General features: G+C 50.6%; 2 protein-coding genes across 7 annotated transcripts in view; one reads left to right on the top strand and one right to left on the bottom strand.

Annotated features, from left to right (window-relative positions):
• Positions 1-2,967, bottom strand: part of BRINP2 (BMP/retinoic acid inducible neural specific 2) — a 51,828-nt gene extending 48,861 nt beyond the window's left edge. Inside the window, exon 1 of one of the 2 annotated variants that reach the window (XM_048859741.2) lies at positions 2,217-2,967. The gene's annotated coding sequence lies outside the window, so the exon portion shown is untranslated. The remainder of the gene's footprint in view (positions 1-2,216) is intronic. The other variant, XM_048859740.2, reaches the window with a different exon arrangement.
• A 9,891-nt stretch (positions 2,968-12,858) lies between these two features.
• The window catches only part of ASTN1 (astrotactin 1), a 192,169-nt gene continuing 188,529 nt past the window's right edge, over positions 12,859-16,498 (top strand). For 2 of the 5 annotated variants that reach the window (XM_048859738.2, XM_048859736.2), the window contains exon 1: positions 12,862-13,725. In XM_048859738.2, coding sequence (XP_048715695.2) covers positions 13,431-13,725 — 295 coding nt within the window. In that variant the 5' untranslated portion in view covers positions 12,862-13,430. Of the gene's footprint in view, positions 13,726-16,498 lie in introns of all 5 variants that reach the window. The other 3 variants (XM_075131479.1, XM_048859735.2, XM_048859737.2) reach the window with 3 other exon arrangements.

Raw genomic sequence — 16,498 nt, 5'->3', positions numbered from 1 at the left:
GCCCATCTGTACCTCAGTTTGCTGTTGTCCTCTCAACAGGCCACTATTTCTGCAGTGGGACAATTGCTACCCAACCAAGTTCCCTTTCCAGGGCCCAGCAGTGATGTGAAGCCAGAATGTCTGTGTTATGAAGCTGGTGACTTCCTACGTTAGTTCCCCCTTTACCACGACAATATGAGAGTTTCCAGGAAAGCGTTCTTCGCTCCACTCTCTGCACTGCTGCCTCTTATCTCAGCAGGGCTGAAACTATCAGCTCAAGCAAAGTACCAGCACCAACCCGCTGTTTAACAACAACACTGTGGGGGGAAGCACTGAATCTCCAAAACATTTCAGACAGGAAAAGCAGGGGGGCAGCATGCAGTCAGCAGAAAGTTCCCAGGCAGCTGGGTCTCCGCTCTCCCTGGGGGCTCCTCTATATAGGCTGGCGAGGTACAGGGCACTAAGGCATCTCCCAAGCCCTCCCTGATGAGTCCTCTGCGCCTCGGGAGAGGAAGGAGTTGGATGACGCAGGGACAGCGCCCCATAAACAACTTGTTTTGAAGCCAGGAGGAGGGTTATTCACAGGATGGTCTTAAATGCAGGGTCAGAGGATGGCAGCTGGTTCTAACACAAGAGGCGGAAATGCTGAATGCCAGGTGGAGTAGGATCGCCCGAGTACGCCCTGTTCTCCCCCCACACACACTTGTCTGTGCCAAACTACCCTGCTATTCAGAACAAGCTGCAGTCCAGAAGAACAGAACATGTTACACAGACTGCTCATCCTCAAACAATTCCTGGCAACGGTGTGTGCACATATCACCCCCTTTACACACCCACATAAACACACACACGCTGATTTCCTCACCCCCCCACCCCCACTCCCTGTACAGCATATGTAACAACATGGGATTTCTGACTGCACTAATGAACAGTCATTTGCAGCACAACTGTGGCTTCAGGACACCCCTGTGTTACTATCCAGGTGACAGTCCCTCACTGCTAAGATGCCATGTTGGGAACACAGAGAAACAGCAGATTTGAAAAAAAAGAACAAAACAGGCAACAACGTACAAGGAAACCCCATTGCAGGGTTCTGTCATGCTCTGCTCTCCTGAGCCACAGTCTCCAGAACCCCACTTGATGCAGTACGCTTGAATGATGTGGTTGTTTATCTCTCGAGAGAGAGAGACAACCAGAGATGTTCATGTTAAGTTATCAGAGGGGATACACACCGTAGATTGTATGGCACATGTGCACACAGTTTAAAATTTGCTTTACTTAATGTAGGTATCCGTAGGGCACCAATCACTGTAGTATCTGAGCACTGTTTATAACACTGGTACAACAGCCATTCCTTAGCTGCCAAATGCATTAATCCCTGTTCTAACCTCCCCCCCGTGTACCGCTCCAAGTGCGAGGAGCCCAAGCAGAGTACTACCTCTATGGTCAGATCACAGAACTCCTTTCCAGCAGGTTAATCTGTTTTCCAGTTTCTGTTTGGACTGCGTGTGCATCCTGTAGGTCAGTGGTTCTCAACCTTTCCCATACTGGCACCTCTCACCCATCTACCTGGGATCTAGCCAGGGCCATGCTGTTAATTAGCAATGGGGAAAGGGCAGCGGTGGTCATGACTGCTGGGCTGCGAGCCCCTGCTCTAGGTAAGTAAGCAATGGATACAGTATTGGCTGCTGAAAAGTGAGGTGGAGGGTGGGAGAAGCAGCTCACAAATTCATGCAGTTGTAGGGTGGGAGCATTTCATGTTTTAGTAGCTGATACAAGGCAAATCTAATCTATCTGCTGGTGACATGTAATGTGATAGATACAGATGGCAAATACAGGCATATCCTTATAGACAGTAGAGATGGAATTAGCTCATCTTGCCCACTCGCTGGCTGTTTCAGGACTGTTCAGCAGCATATTTTCCACTGCCATTGCCAGTCCAGTTTTAAACAACTCAAGCCATGGAGTTGCCTCTTCTGCCCTTAGGAGACTGTCCCAATGCTCAGCAGAGCTCAGCATTGGCACATTTTCCTGTGTGTGCGGCATCTCCACATGGTAAGTCACGTATCTATACGAACCTAGGTGAAAACACTGGATACAAGGCAGCTCAGCATACTCTACATAAGCATAACCCATCCTTCTGCTTGCACCAGCTAGGAAAAGAGCGAGCGGTGCCTGCAATGAGAACCGCCCCGTTACAGCCGCTGCCGCGAGGGAGAGGAACTTTCAAGACTTACCCCAGGCAATAGGAATGTGGGTCAAGAAGGTAACGAGGGAAGCCAGCCGCTGTGAAGCCGGAGTTAGTGAAACCGGAGTGGTAACTCCGGTGCGAGCACTCCGCTAGGATCCGGTGCGGGAAAACCCCGCGGCGCTCTCCCGAAGCCCTGCCAGCCGGGCTGGCCTGCAGCTAACTGCCTTAGCACCCCCGGGGGGAGTTTTCAGAGCGGTCCAGGCAAAGATCCTCCGTTACCAGCGCCCCCGGAGCGCTCCCTGGGCTCCTGGCAGGAGCCTGCCCTTCGGGAAGGAGGCTGCCCACCATTCTCGGTGGCAACTTTCCAAAGTCTTGCTCGCTCGTATTTCGGGGGCCCGGCGGGGCGGGGAGACTCCCCCTTAGCGCACCCTTCCCGGCCCTCGCTGCTGCGCGGTTCTCCTGCTCTGCCCGTCCAGCGGCTCAGTCCCCACCATGGCTGATGCACCAGCCCTTGTCCTGGGGAGAGCCGGGTCCCACGCCGCTGCCCACGGGCGAACTCCAGGCTCCAGCTCTAGCGGGCACTGCCAGGGTGGCGCTCGCCACGTGCCATGCTGGCCTCTCTAGGGCGGGAGCAGATCCGCCGGGCCGGGAGCTGCTGCAGGCGGCGCCTCTTCCGGGACTGCGTGCACCGTGCGCGGGCGAGCACAGCCCGGTGCCGCTGCTGCTGCTGGCCCCTGCTGGCGCCCACCTCGCCACTGTCACCTGCGCGCTGCTCCGGCGCTGGAGGGGCCACGAGATAACCGCGCCGCCCTCCCCGCCCGCATGCAGGCGGGCAGCCAATGGGAGCCTCGGCCACAGTGCCTGCGCTCCCGGATTGGCCCGGCCGCCGCGGGGGCGGCACTGGGGCCCCCCCTTGGCCCAGGGCCAGTGGCCAGGGACAGGCCCAGTGAGCCCTGCTGGGCTGCAGCGCTGACTTGGGGGGGCAGCTCCTTCTCAAATCCGACCAGGTGCTCGGCGCTGGGGCTCAGAGGGGGGCGAACTAGCCTGGCCCGGGCGGGAGGGTGGGGGCTGTGGCTGGCTGCTGCATCCCCACCTAGAATCATAGACTATCAGGGTTGGAAGGGACCGCAGGAGGTCAACTAGTCCAACCCCCTGCTCAAAGCAGGACCAATCCCCAATTTTTGCCCCGATCCCTAAATGGCCCCCTCAAGGATTGAACTCACAACCCTGGGTTTAGCAGGCCAAGGCTCAAACCACTGAGCTATCCCTCACCCCCGAAAGGTTGAAAGGGACTGAGCCTTGGAAAGGAGCCCGGAGCTGAGGAGCATTGAGACAGCAGCTAGACACAGCCTTACAGACACAGCCTTGCAGACAGGGTGGGAGGGGGGAGCTGGTAGGGGTGGGAAGGAGGCTAATGCTCCAGATTAGATTCCCAATTCCAGATGGCAACAGACAGACAGAGGGACACACCCACAAACACCCCCTAACCCCAGGCTAACAAACTGATCTTGGGGAAGTGGGGTGGGAGAAGAAACTAGGCTGAGTTTCTCAAATATTGGGCTGATCCTTATAGGTGCTGGAATGGGGGGGGGGAGATGCTGCACTCCCTGGCTTGAAGTGGTTTCCATCACATACAGGGTTTACCGTTTGGTTCAATGGCTCTCAGCACCCCCACTACACAAATTGTTCCAGCACCCCTGCTGATCCTGAGAGTTGCTGGACACCCTGTCGCAGCTGCCCCTGAAGCCACCCGCTCAGCACTTGTCAGGATCAGGCTCCTAAATGTCTTTTGAAGAACAACAAAATGCAAAGCATGAGCTAAAGGGAGCCCTGCCTTGTTTCTGTGAAAAAGGTCCTGCTGCTGGGAGCATAGCGAGGGGAGAGGGGTGGGGAAACAGGCAGGGCGGAAAGCGAAGAGGGGAAGATGGATGGATGGAGAGCGGAAGAGCAGGACTTTGACCATGAGGGATTTATTTCTCCAGTGGAAATGCAAAGAAATGGAAACTTTCCAGGGGATAGTCTCAGCACAGTGGCAGATAACAGGGAACAGAGCCAAGGGGAGTGCGCGGTAGGCGTGGGCCCACTGCAGAGAGGACAGGACTATGTTCTGTTTGTACAGCTCTGGGGAGCCTTCCCTCTCCCCTTCCTGCCTAGCACAAGTACAGCCCAGGACTGACAGGAAGGGGGGTGTGGATGGGGCGTGTTTCATTTCTCAAGCAGACTTTCAGAGATTATGTTGTGAAGTGACTGGAAACAGGAAGGATTCGGAGATTTAGGGAACGTTGGGGAATTAGACATTGGGATTAGCCAAAGGGCTTACGGGAGCCAGATGTTCTGAATAAAACTTAGTTTGCAGTTCTCCCTGCTCTCCAGGCTTCCATTCCACTTCCTGCCCCTGAACTGACATTGGGACAGATCCTGTTGCCCTCAAGAAGCCAAAACTCCCTGTCACCTGCTCTCTCATAAAATAACAAGTCAAGTTCAAGGGCTCAATCCTTCTCTTTAGGGCACTCAATGGCCTAGGCCCAGAATATGGAAACGATTAGCTAGAGCCCTGCGAGAAGGACCGTGGTCAACAACACTGCTCCTCAGGCCCAGTGGAACTTTCAGCCATAAGGATAAAGCTCCTCTGTGCAGAGAAGGCAGATCTTTCCTGGGGGCTGCTCTGTGACTGAGAATAAAATTCCTAGGAGTTAAGGGCCATCACAAATCTCCCTGCCTCTTGCTCCAAGTGGGACTTCTTTGGCCTGGTTTCTCTAACAAACATACAGCAGAGTATATGTTAAAAACCCACTCCACCACATGCACTATTCTCCCCCTGGGGAGGGGATGAGAAAGAGAACGAATCACACATGACTGGTGTTAGTCATGTTGCTTAATGCATGGCTGGAAGATGCTCATGTACTATGATGGTGAGGACAATATATGAACTTATACTGGCTGGAATAGAAGCTAATTAGAGTCCTTATGCAGTGCAGGTCAAATTCCTATGAGGCTAATGTGCATTGCCTTCCTGATTTGCACCCAGGGCTGCTTAGGGAAGGTTGAACAAATGGATTCCATGAGCCACTGCTCCCTGGAATTGCCAGACTAGATCAGACCCATGGTCCCTCTAGTCTGGTGTCCTCTCTCCAACACCAGCTGCTTCAGAAGAAGAACCCTGCAGCAGACAGCTCTGGGATATGCTACCCCCAGGGAAAGTTTCCTCCTCACCACAATAGTTAGAGGTTGGCTTATGCTGTGGGGCCAGTGGGTTTCTATCCTTTTCAAGGCTCTTGTTTTATTTTAATCCTTACTATTATAAATCTGTTAATTATATAAACATCCAGTCCTTTTAGAGTCCTGCTTCATTTTTGGTCTCAGTAATATCTTTTGGCAATGGGTTCCACGGGATAATTTGGCATTTTGTGACAAAGTATTTCCTTTTACCAGTGTAAAATGTGCTGTCTCTCCATGTAATTGAATGTCTCCTTGTTCTTCTTGTACTCTTGCTACAGTGGCCAATAGAGCTACAAATGTCTAACACTTCTAGGCAGCATACTTATCACCTCACCCCTGATCCTTCCCACCATTGTCTACCTGGAAGCCATGGGTTGCTTCTATTGTATAGCAAAGCTGCCCAGTGAGAGGAGACTCTACCAAATCCCTAGAAGTGAATCAATGCATCCACTAACCCAGGATCCCACAGACAAGGCTGCTCGCTGAACTATGATTTGATGAAATCCCTTCTTGCTAGCATGCCCAAGGCTATACCAGCTTCCTCATAGCAAAACTGTAGCACAGAACAGACAAAGCTTACACCACATTCTTAGAGCAAATGCAACCGAGCCAATAATCTGCCAACTGAAACAAGGTGACAGTCACTCTAGCTCTCGTGACAGCAGCTTATATGGAAGAAATCGAGTTATAATGTACGTGCCTGGAGAAGAAGGATAGAAAGAAACATTGTCCATTTCGCTGGCTCCTTTATTGTTGCTTGTAGGCAAAGCCATATTTTAAATAATGCTAATTGCACTGCGGTGGTATAGCACTGACTCCAGACAGGTGTTTCCCCTCCTTTGGCCACCAAATAAAGCACATGGCAGAGCTGACAACAGGCTACGGAAGGTGGGTGGCTGTTCACTAATTGAGCATCTTCCATTTACTCCATCTTCCAGGCAGCTCCATTGCCTTCATTCCAATGGGAACTGGGCACCTCCGTCGCCTTGAAAATCCCAGACTGTGAGCTCTCGAGCAGGAGCTCTGCACATTGTCCTGTTAAGTGGTTGGCTACACAGTGCATAGTGCCATAGCACTATGCAAACAACGAGCCACAGGATAATGTCAAGACCAACCATTCATCCCATTCAGCATGCCACGACTCTGGGATATTGGCGGAGGGACACAAGGAAAATAATAGAGCAGGAAGTTTTAAATCATATGGGATGAGTGAACATCCTTCTTCTTGGGTGTCCTTCAATTGGTTCTGGCTTCACACCTTCTTTCATAACATGCCTTATTGGAACAATCTCCTGCGTTCCATCTCCCATGTCCTCTCCTTTACCTCCTTCTTTAGCGAAATCTCCCTACCTGGATTACCTTATTGGTGGTATCTCCACACTGCGAGGGGAGTCATCATGTCCCAGTGAGTAGGACATTGGCCTGGGACTCAGGAGACCTGATTTCTATTTCTGGCTGTGCCACTGGCCTACTGTGTGAACGTGGCAAATCACGTCCCCGCTCCATGCCTCAGTTTCCCCATCTGATAATGCTACTCACCTTATCCTGTAAAGACTCTAAGATCTCTCGCTGAAACATACGACATAAGAACAAATTATCATTACTGTGTGCAGAGATCTCCCAGCCAGAATGACCCGAGGCCACAACGTGCTTCTTCTGTCCTGTGACTGGTTTAGTTTCCAGTGGAGAAGCACCTTTGGGACAGAGACATGGCTATTTATTTGACAGCTTTTACTTGTGGTGCAGCTTCTTGGTGGCAAGAGTCATTTTAGAAGCTCCCTGGAGAATACATTGTGCTCTATGAGTTTGCAAAACTATGGTAACGGAGAAACATATGCTCCTGAAGGAACAACTCCAGCCTTCAATCTCATAGACTTTAAGGCCAGAAGGGACCATCGTGATCATCTAGTCTAATCTCCTGCACATTGCAGGCTACAGAACCACACCCACCCACCTGTAATGGACTCAGAACCTCTGGCTGAGTCACTAAAGTTCTCAAACCATGATTGAAAGGCTTCAAATTACAGAGAATCCACCATTTACACTCGTTCAAGCCAGCAAATGACCCGTGCCCCATGCTGCAGAGGAAGGCAAAAAATACGCCAGGGTCTCTGCCAATCTGATCCAGGGAAAAATTCCTTCCTAACCCCAAATCTGGTGATCAGTTAGACCCTGAGCATGATGGCAAGATCCAGCAGCCAGACACCTGGGCAAGAATTCACTGTAGTCACTCAGAACCCTCCCCATCTAGTACCCCATCACTGGCCAGTGGGGATATTTGCTATTAGGAGTCACAGATGGGCCATGCCATAGTAGGCAGTCTCATCATACTATCCCCTCTTATCAAGCTCAGTCTTGAAGCCGGTTAGGTTTTTGCCCCATTGCTCCCCTTGGAAGTCTGTTCCAGAACTTCACTCCTCTGATGGTTAGAAACCATCTAATTTCAAGCCTAAATTTGTTGATGGCCATTGGCATTTAACTTAAATAACTCCTCTTCCCTCCCTGGTATTTGTCCCTCTGACGTATTTATAGAGAGCAATCATCTCTCTCCTCAGCCTTCTTTTGATTAGGCTAAACTAGCCAAGCTCTTTGAGTCGCCTCTCATAAGGCAGGTTTTCCATTCCTTGGATCATCCTAGTAGCCCTTCTCTGCACCTGTTCCAGTTTGAATTCATCTTTCTTAAACATGGGCGACCAGAACTGCACACATAATTCTCCTGTTGCAATGAACGAACTGAACTTGCTTGCTCTTGTCAGTACTTAAACATAATTGGTCTGGATCTCATGGGGGCAGATCCTCAGCTGGGGGGAAATTGTCATAGATCCAGCCGGGGTAAATTTCTCTCTGGGGAGCTCTGACAATTTATGCCTGCTGAGGATCTGGCTCCTTCTATATCATAGGGCCGCACTGTGCTCTCATTTACCCCTTTGTGACCCACACTAACTTCCTAGCCCCCTCATAAATAAATAGGCCACCTCAAAGAAAAGCAATCAACAACATCACTGAAAAATCCCACCTGGAACAAAGGTGTAACATTTTAAGAGTGCGGCTAATTAACCATCGGAACAATTTACCAAGGGCTGTGGTGGTGGTTTCTCCATCGCTGACAATTTTTAAATCAAGATAGGATGCGTTTCTACAAGACCTGCTCTAGGAACCATTTTGGGGAAGTTCTCTGGCCTGTGTTATACAGGAGGCCATACTAGATGATCACAGTGGTCCTGGCTTTCCTTGAAATCTATGATTAAGAGAATAGGCTAAATTTTCCCAGTTACAGTTCTTCAACCCCACCCAATTATGGTTGTGTTACAGATGCAAAGTTACAGATGCAAAGCCTTGTTTTGGTTATTGTTTAAAAAATTAATCCTTGTAAAAATATACCGTTGATTTCACTTAAATGATTAATGAGGTTGGCAAGGCAGATGCCAAACGTCTAAAGTTTCTAGCAGTCAGCACTGGAAGTTACACAGGCATAACGGATGCAGGATTTATTGTTATGTTCATTGTTTTATTCATTTGTATTTATTATTCATGTCATTATACAAAGGGTACTGCTCTAGTCTTTAGCTGTGTTGTTACATATTAAAGGGATGCCACCAACTTGAAATTTAATCCATTTTAAAATGTAAGTTAAATGCAATTTCATAGGCCACATGTCCCCCTCAGCCACCTGCCAATTTTTGTGGTTTTAGAATCACATTCCTCTTTTTAAAAAATGATTTTCTGTTCCCTCTTGGTGTGCAGAAGAACCTTACAAACAATGGAGGAATCTTTGGTCTCGATCCTACAAGCAGTCATGTACTTAGGCCTTGTCTACACTAGAAAGTGGTACTATTTTAACTTTACCAGTACAGTTAAAGTGATAGGAACCCCCTGGTGTGGATGCAGTTACATCAGTATAAACTTGCTTTATATTGGCATTCTAGTCCCATGTGGGAAACGGAATAACCTTACGGGCATAAGGTGCCTTTATACCAGAATAAATGCCTCTACACTAGGGCTTGTATATTTTGCTATAAAAAAAAATCAAATCACAGCTCTAGCCAACATAGTTACAACTTTGAAGTGTAAACCGGACCTTACTTCATTTACATTCCAGTCAATGGGATGGGACCACTCACCTGGTTCATGTTATGCACATGTGTAAGAGTTTGCAGGATCGAGACGTAATGGCATATAGAGGGGAAACAGGGAAGGTGACTAGGTACAAAACACAGTCAAATGTACAATAAGAAATTGAAAAAAATTGAACCCCCCCCCCCTCTAGTCAGCACAGATGTTGTTTCTACTAGAGCTAGTTCCAAAAAAAGGGAGAAAAATCACAACAATTTTTCCAAAATGTTTCCTCTTTTTTCTAAATTCAAAATTTTGAAAAATTAAAAAAATAACTGACCAGCTTTATAGCCAGTTGAAAAACAAAGGGTGGGGGGAATGTTGCAAAAAATTCTCAGCAATGTCCCTGTTTATTTTTTTATTATTATTTTGAAATGTCTTCAAAATTAAAACCAAAACCTGTGACCAGCTCTGATATCAATCCATTTCAGACCGAGATGTGGGGGTGAAATGCTAGTCCCACTGAAGGCAATGTGAGGTTTGCCTTTGAGCCCAGGTTTATTAGGTTGATAGTGCCTAACATCACATTTCTCTCTGGAAATCTTTTCCCTGCTGCTGTATGGTTCTGGGTAGGATTATAATAAATAATGAAAAAGATTAAAGAAGAATGTTATATTCAGTGTGTTCACTTTGTGTGCTTGGCAGAAGTTTGGCATTGTCTGGGATCTTTTCCCTAAAGTTACCACCTTTGCTACTGCAAGTTTAGCTCCACTGTTGATAGCAGCCATGGGAAAACTAGTTAAGAGCAGGCATTGGCAGCTCCAAGTGTTTTAAGCATCATGCTGGGTAGATCTGCTCTGAGCAGGATTAGATGGCAAAGTTTTGAAACACTAGCAAACTTTTTGGAGCCCAATCTATGCGAGGGCAGAGCTTTCTCTTCTCTTGTCATACTGCCCTCATCACCAATGCTTAATTTGTGCCAGGGCTGAGCCCTGGCACCTCTGGGCTTGCTGCATCAGTTATGAAAGTAATAAAATTGCTTGAGTCTGGCACCTAACTGCTTAAGCCCCAGCACCTCTTTCATTTCAAATTAAGCACTGTTCACCACCATTGTATCTGAGCACCTTCCAGCTGGGCATGAAGCGCCAGGACTAACATCTGTCATGTGTGGTTCATTCTTTTTAAGCGTACACTGACTGCTCTGTGTTTATACTGGAGAAGGCAGGTTGAAGAAGTGAGACTTGCACTCGGAGCAGATGGTGAGGAGGTCTGTGATGGTCCATAACTGCTGGGGACATTCCTTCCAGGGTCTCAGACCAGCCCCCAAGAAAGATCTGTCTCCTGCACAGCTGAGCTTTACCTTAGAGTTCCCTGGTGTCAGAGGAGTGGAGCTGTCTTCACCCCAGAGCTTTAGGCTCTTTTAGATATGATGGGCCCAAGCCACTGAACACCTGAAAGATAAGGTACCTAGACTGTGAGTTCTTTGGAGGCAGGGACTGTCTTTTTGTTCTGTTTGTACAGCACCTAGCACAATGAGGTCCTGGGCCACGAGGCTCTGACATCCTACAGTAATACACATAATTAAAAATTAACCACTAAGACCTTGAGCTTGACTCACTATTTTCTGGGATAGAGATAGATTCTCTGTAGAGAGCAGAGGACAGGTTTGAATAGCTGGTGCCGCTGAGGAGATGGGCGGCAGCGATTGGTACTATCTGGAGTTTCCGAAGCGATGAAGGCTTCATGCCTGGGTATACTGCATTGCTTAGCCAGTTTTAGCAACGGTGGGAAATCTGAGGGTCAGTTTCACTATTCCCCCTCTATTGTTAGTTATCATTTCCTTACTGTCTTCCACACAGCTCCAGGGAGAGAACAAATGGTTAACAAGAGAACATCTGGTTGTTAAACCACCAGTGTTGGAGACTTGGAAGCAGGTGAACCCTCTGAAACTACTGTGAACTCATTTTTAAAAACTGACTGGACTTCGAAGTGGCAGTATCCCTTTACACTATGCCCCCCCATCCCATATAAAGAAATGTGCCAACATAGCATTGCCAGTAACTTCCTTTTGTGATTCTTTGTTTGTGATGTAAATCGTTTACAAGCAGAGGATAATGGCCACCAGATCTGATCTGTGTGGAACGGAGGAACGGAGGAACGTTTAGGGCAGGGGTTCTCAAACTGGGGGTAGGGACCACTCAGTGAGTTGGGAGGTTACGACATGGGGGGTCGTGAGCTGTCAGCCTCCACTGCAAACCCCTCTTTGCCCCCAGCATTTATAATGGTGTTAAATATATTAAAAATATTTTTACTTTTATAAGGGGGGGGTCGTACTCAGAGGATTGCTATGTGAAAGGGGACACGAGTACAAAAGTTTGAGAACCCCTGGGGGTAACAGTTTCAAATGCTCCTAAGTAACATAGAAGCTAAGCCCCATTTTCAAAAGTGACCTAGGCTCAGGTCCTCAGAGGTATTTAGGCTCCTAACTTCCATAGATTCCAAGGCCAGAAGGGACCACTGTGATCATCTACTCCGACCTCCTGCATAATAAGGTGCCTAACTGGCTTAGGTGTCTCTGAAAATCTCACTAGATGCCTATTTTAAGGTGCCTACATACTTTTAAAAATCTGGCCCTAATAGCCAATGGCCCAGGTCCTCAAAAGTGTTTAGATGTCTCACTTCTTGAAATTGATGGCAGTTAGGTGCCTTAAATACCTTTGAGGATCTGGGCAGAAGTCACTTTTGAAAACGAGTTTTAGGCTCCTTAGTCACTGAGGTGCTTTTGAAAATGTTACCCTGATTCATAAGGATGTAATGAGGGACTGCTGACTTTGAGAGGTATGGTGATTAGTTAAGGCATGAGGGAATACCTATTTGGATGCCTGTAGGTTGAATACACAAACTACAAAACAAAGTTGCATACCAAAAATATCCCTTGCTTAAGTGTATTCTTTTAACAGCTGATTGCTAAAATAGAGTTAGCACCCCAAGCCCTAGAGGAAATGAGGGCCAGCTCCAGTTTCCATTGAAGGGAATGGGAATCTGTCCATTGATTTTAGTGGGAGTTGGATCGGTCCCAAAATGCTTCACAGAGCGTTTGTAAAGATTAGTTAACAGTTTATTATGGCATTCTACCCTTGGCGTGGCTAGGCTTGATTTATTTCACCCAAATGATACTTTCACACCATGTTGAGCCAAACCCTGCATTACCCTGCCCAACTCTGCTGATTGCAAAGCGGTTGCAGGAGTGTAAGACAGCTGGCAATATTCCTTTTGAGAGGTGAACTGTAATGATCTCGAGATGGGCTGATGGGCAGACACTTCCCACGTTTGGCGTGCACTCTGCCAGTCTCCTGCCCCGCTTCAGGGAAACTGCCACTGCATTTATAATAGTTGCAAACATTCTTTTTGCACCCCCTCAACCAGAAACCAATCTGGAGCTGTACTTTTGGGGGGGTGGTGTGCAGGTGATCTAGCAAATTAGGAGAGGGTGAGAGAAAAGCAGAGGTATGAACAGGACACGCTGCAAATTTTTGCACTGGAGATGATAATCCAGGATCAAAAGCCTCTGCTCTCAGCTCTGAGGCTGTCCTTTAAGGCGCTGCTCGGTTGCCCCCTCTGGAGAGTGCAGTGGTGGGGGGTCAGATCTTTGCATTTGCACAGTGTAATGGGGGGAAAAACTGAAAGCAACCGCCGACATTGCAAAGCAGGTGGATAGCAGCGCGTGAGCGAGCGCCGGGGAGAGGATGCACAGGAGGAGAAAGGCAGCAGCGCTGGCAGCCGGCTCGGAGGCACAGCTGCTTCTGTGAAATCCACCGCACTCCTCCCCGTGCCTGCAGCCTGCGAACAAAGGAACCCAGCGGCGGGGGGTGCATCCGAGCCGGAGCCTTGCCCTGCAAGCTGCATCGCGGCCCCGCCGAGCAGGGCTCTTCCCCCCGCGCGCCCGCTCTCAGCGGTGGGAAGGGAGGGAAGGCGGATCGGGCTCAAGATGGCTTTAGCCCGGCTCTGCGCCCTGCTTGCCTGCTGCTGCTGCTGGCTCCCACAGGCTGCCGCCGCCGCCGGGCCCGCGGAGGCGGACGGGGACCCGTCCAAGGAGCTGGAGTGCAAGCTCAAGAGCATCACGGTGTCGGCGCTGCCCTTCCTGCGGGAGAACGACCTGAGCATCATGCACAGCCCCTCGGCCTCGGAGCCCAAGCTGCTCTTCTCGGTGCGCAACGACTTCCCCGGGGAGATGGTGGTGGTGGATGATCTGGAGAACACCGAGCTGCCCTACTTTGTGCTGGGTGAGTCCTGGGGCGGCCAGCGCCCCCCCCCCGATAGTGACAGGCTGGGCCCCTCCCGCCTGCAGCAGCCACGCGCCCTGCACCCCCCCCCCCCGATAGTGACAGGCTGGGCCCCTCCCGCCTGCAGCAGCCACGGGCCCTGCACCCCCCCCCGATAGTGACAGGCTGGGCCCCCCCCGCCTTGCTGCAGCCACGGGCCCTGTACCCCTCCCCCCGATAGTGACAGGCTGGGCCCCTCCCGCCTGCAGCAGCCACGCGTCCTGCACCCCCCCGTTAGTGACAGGCTGGGCCCCTCCCGCCTGCAGCAGCCACGGGCCCTGCACCCCCCCCCGATAGTGACAGGCTGGGCCCCTCCCGCCTGCAGCAGCCACGCGCCCTGCACCCCCCCCCCCCATAGTGACAGGCAGGGCCCCTCCTGCCTGGTGCAGCCATGGGCCCTGCACCCCCCCGATAGTGACAGGCAGGGCCCCTCCCGCCTGCAGCAGCCAGGGACCCTGCACCCCCCCCCCCCCCGATAGTGACAGGCTGGGCCCCTCCCGCCTGCAGCAGCCACGGGCCCTGCACCCCCCCCGATAGTGACAGGCTGGGCCCCTCCCGCCTGCAGCAGCCACGCGCCCTGCACCCCCCCGATAGTGACAGGCTGGGCCCCTCCCGCCTGCAGCAGCCACGCGCCCTGCACCCCCCCCCATAGTGACAGGCAGGGCCCCTCCTGCCTGGTGCAGCCATGGGCCCTGCACCCCCCCCGATAGTGACAGGCAGGGCCCCTCCCGCCTGCAGCAGCCACGCGCCCTGCACCCCCCGATAGTGACACGCAGGGCCCCTTGTGCCTGCAGCAGCCATGTGCCCTGCACCCCCAGATAGTGACAGGCAGGGCCCCTCGTGCCTGCAGCAGCCATGCGCCCTGCACCCCCAGAGGGCCACATGCATGGCCTCTCATGAACGCAGCAGCCATGCACCCTGTCTGGGGGTGCTGCCTGCTGTCCAAAGAGCCACATGCACAGCCTCCATGCATCCTGTGCCTCCAGAAGGCCCCATGCATGGCCTTTTCTGCACGAAGCAGCCATGTGCCCCGGCCAGCAGTCTGCACCCCCCAGCCGCGTGCACTGCTCCTCTTGTATCCAGCAGCCATGCATCCTACAGCCCCACATGGACAGCCATGCACCCAGCCTGCACCCCCAAATGGCCACATCCATGTGACCTCTTGCACGTGTCATTCATATTAATCCAGCCAAAATTTGCACCCACACTTCTAGTCCTCCACATCGTAACATGCAGGCTCATGTGCCCTCTGAATAACACTCCTCTTCCTCCAGGTAGTTACATCCAGGTTAGAGTGGTTTCTATTATATATGCAGCTAACCAGCTTCATTCCTCTTGTAACACAGTGGAAAAGTATCCACAGGCACCTCATTTCCCATCAAGGCTTTTGTCCCTGTGTCCTCTTTGCATCCAAATACTGTGTATGCACATGCGCAGCCCTCATGCAAGACTCCCATATCCATCCACACGGCCGCATGCTCTCTACTCCATATCCATGCTCTGGCCAAAGAGTTCTATGTGCCTTATCTACTACAAGCAGAATTCATCTGTCAATATCTATTGATTTCTAGGGGCCTAATGCTGGTCTTATTTATACACTGGTGTATAACCTGTATCTCCATTGACTCCAATGGATTTGATCCTAATTTATGCTGGTGGGAGATTTGAATTAGGCCTTGGCTTTGTATATCATATATGTGCTTCCTTCCATGCTAATGCAACCGCTTACGCTTTGCTTCCTGCATGCCAGGCGGAATTTGCCTGTCCATGTAATCTGTTTCATTCGCTTTATGAAACCCCTCCAGACTGCCCCATTCCCATCACCTCCTGTATAAGACTCACTCACCCACCCAGTACAACTATGGTATCATCTTTATTACAGGTTATCAGACTCCAGACATCTACGTGCCCCTTGCCTCCTGCCTGCAAAACTCACCCATCCATCAAAACTTCAGCATCAGCTTTATCACATGCTCCCACTTACACCTTGCCTCCTGCATGCAAAATACACCCAGCCTGCAAAACAGTGGCATCATCTTTCTGACACCTGTGTCCAAGCAGCCACCCACAGCTCCCTTTCCGTATGCTAAGTTCACCTGTCCAGCGATGCTCCAGCATTGTGTGTATTGCCCCTCCCCATGTATCTATCACCTAACAAAACAGAGGTGCATGGACGTACATTTTTGCATATGCTTTGTCTGCCACTCTAGAGTTCTTTATCCTCTTTAATAGCCTTCTCCAGTCTAGAAAATATATGGCCACACACATGCTGCATGCAGAATTAGTATATTGATCCAGCTTGGCTGTGGCTGTGTCCTTTTCATTACAATCTTTCTCTCCACTCCCAGGAGATCCATTTCTTGCATGCAAAACTCCTCCATCCAGCCCAGCTGCTGAAGCCATGTAGGGGGAAAGGAATGGGTGGGGGGGTTGGTGGGCAGAAGAATACACTCCTGTAGATTTGACACTGGTTGCAGCGTTCTTTGATGATGGAGTTGGGATGAATGTGACTGGCAATCCCTAATCCTTGAGGTCTGGGGAGATGCCTGCTATGTGGGGACACAGTGTGGCCCCTCAGCACTCATTAGTGGAGTTCTGGCCCATCTGGTGCTGAAAAGGAAGCGCCGGGGTAAGTCCTGCTTGTTACAATGGTTCGGCCGCTGAGGTTGCTCAGCGGTGCCTTTGTAAAGATGTGTTACTATGCAGGTGATGCACTTGGAGCTGTGGAATGTGT

Source organism: Caretta caretta, chromosome 8 (assembly GCF_965140235.1).
Source record: "Caretta caretta isolate rCarCar2 chromosome 8, rCarCar1.hap1, whole genome shotgun sequence".
Taxonomy (NCBI): Eukaryota; Metazoa; Chordata; order Testudines; family Cheloniidae; genus Caretta; species Caretta caretta.
This window is presented reverse-complemented; position numbering and strand designations above follow the sequence as displayed.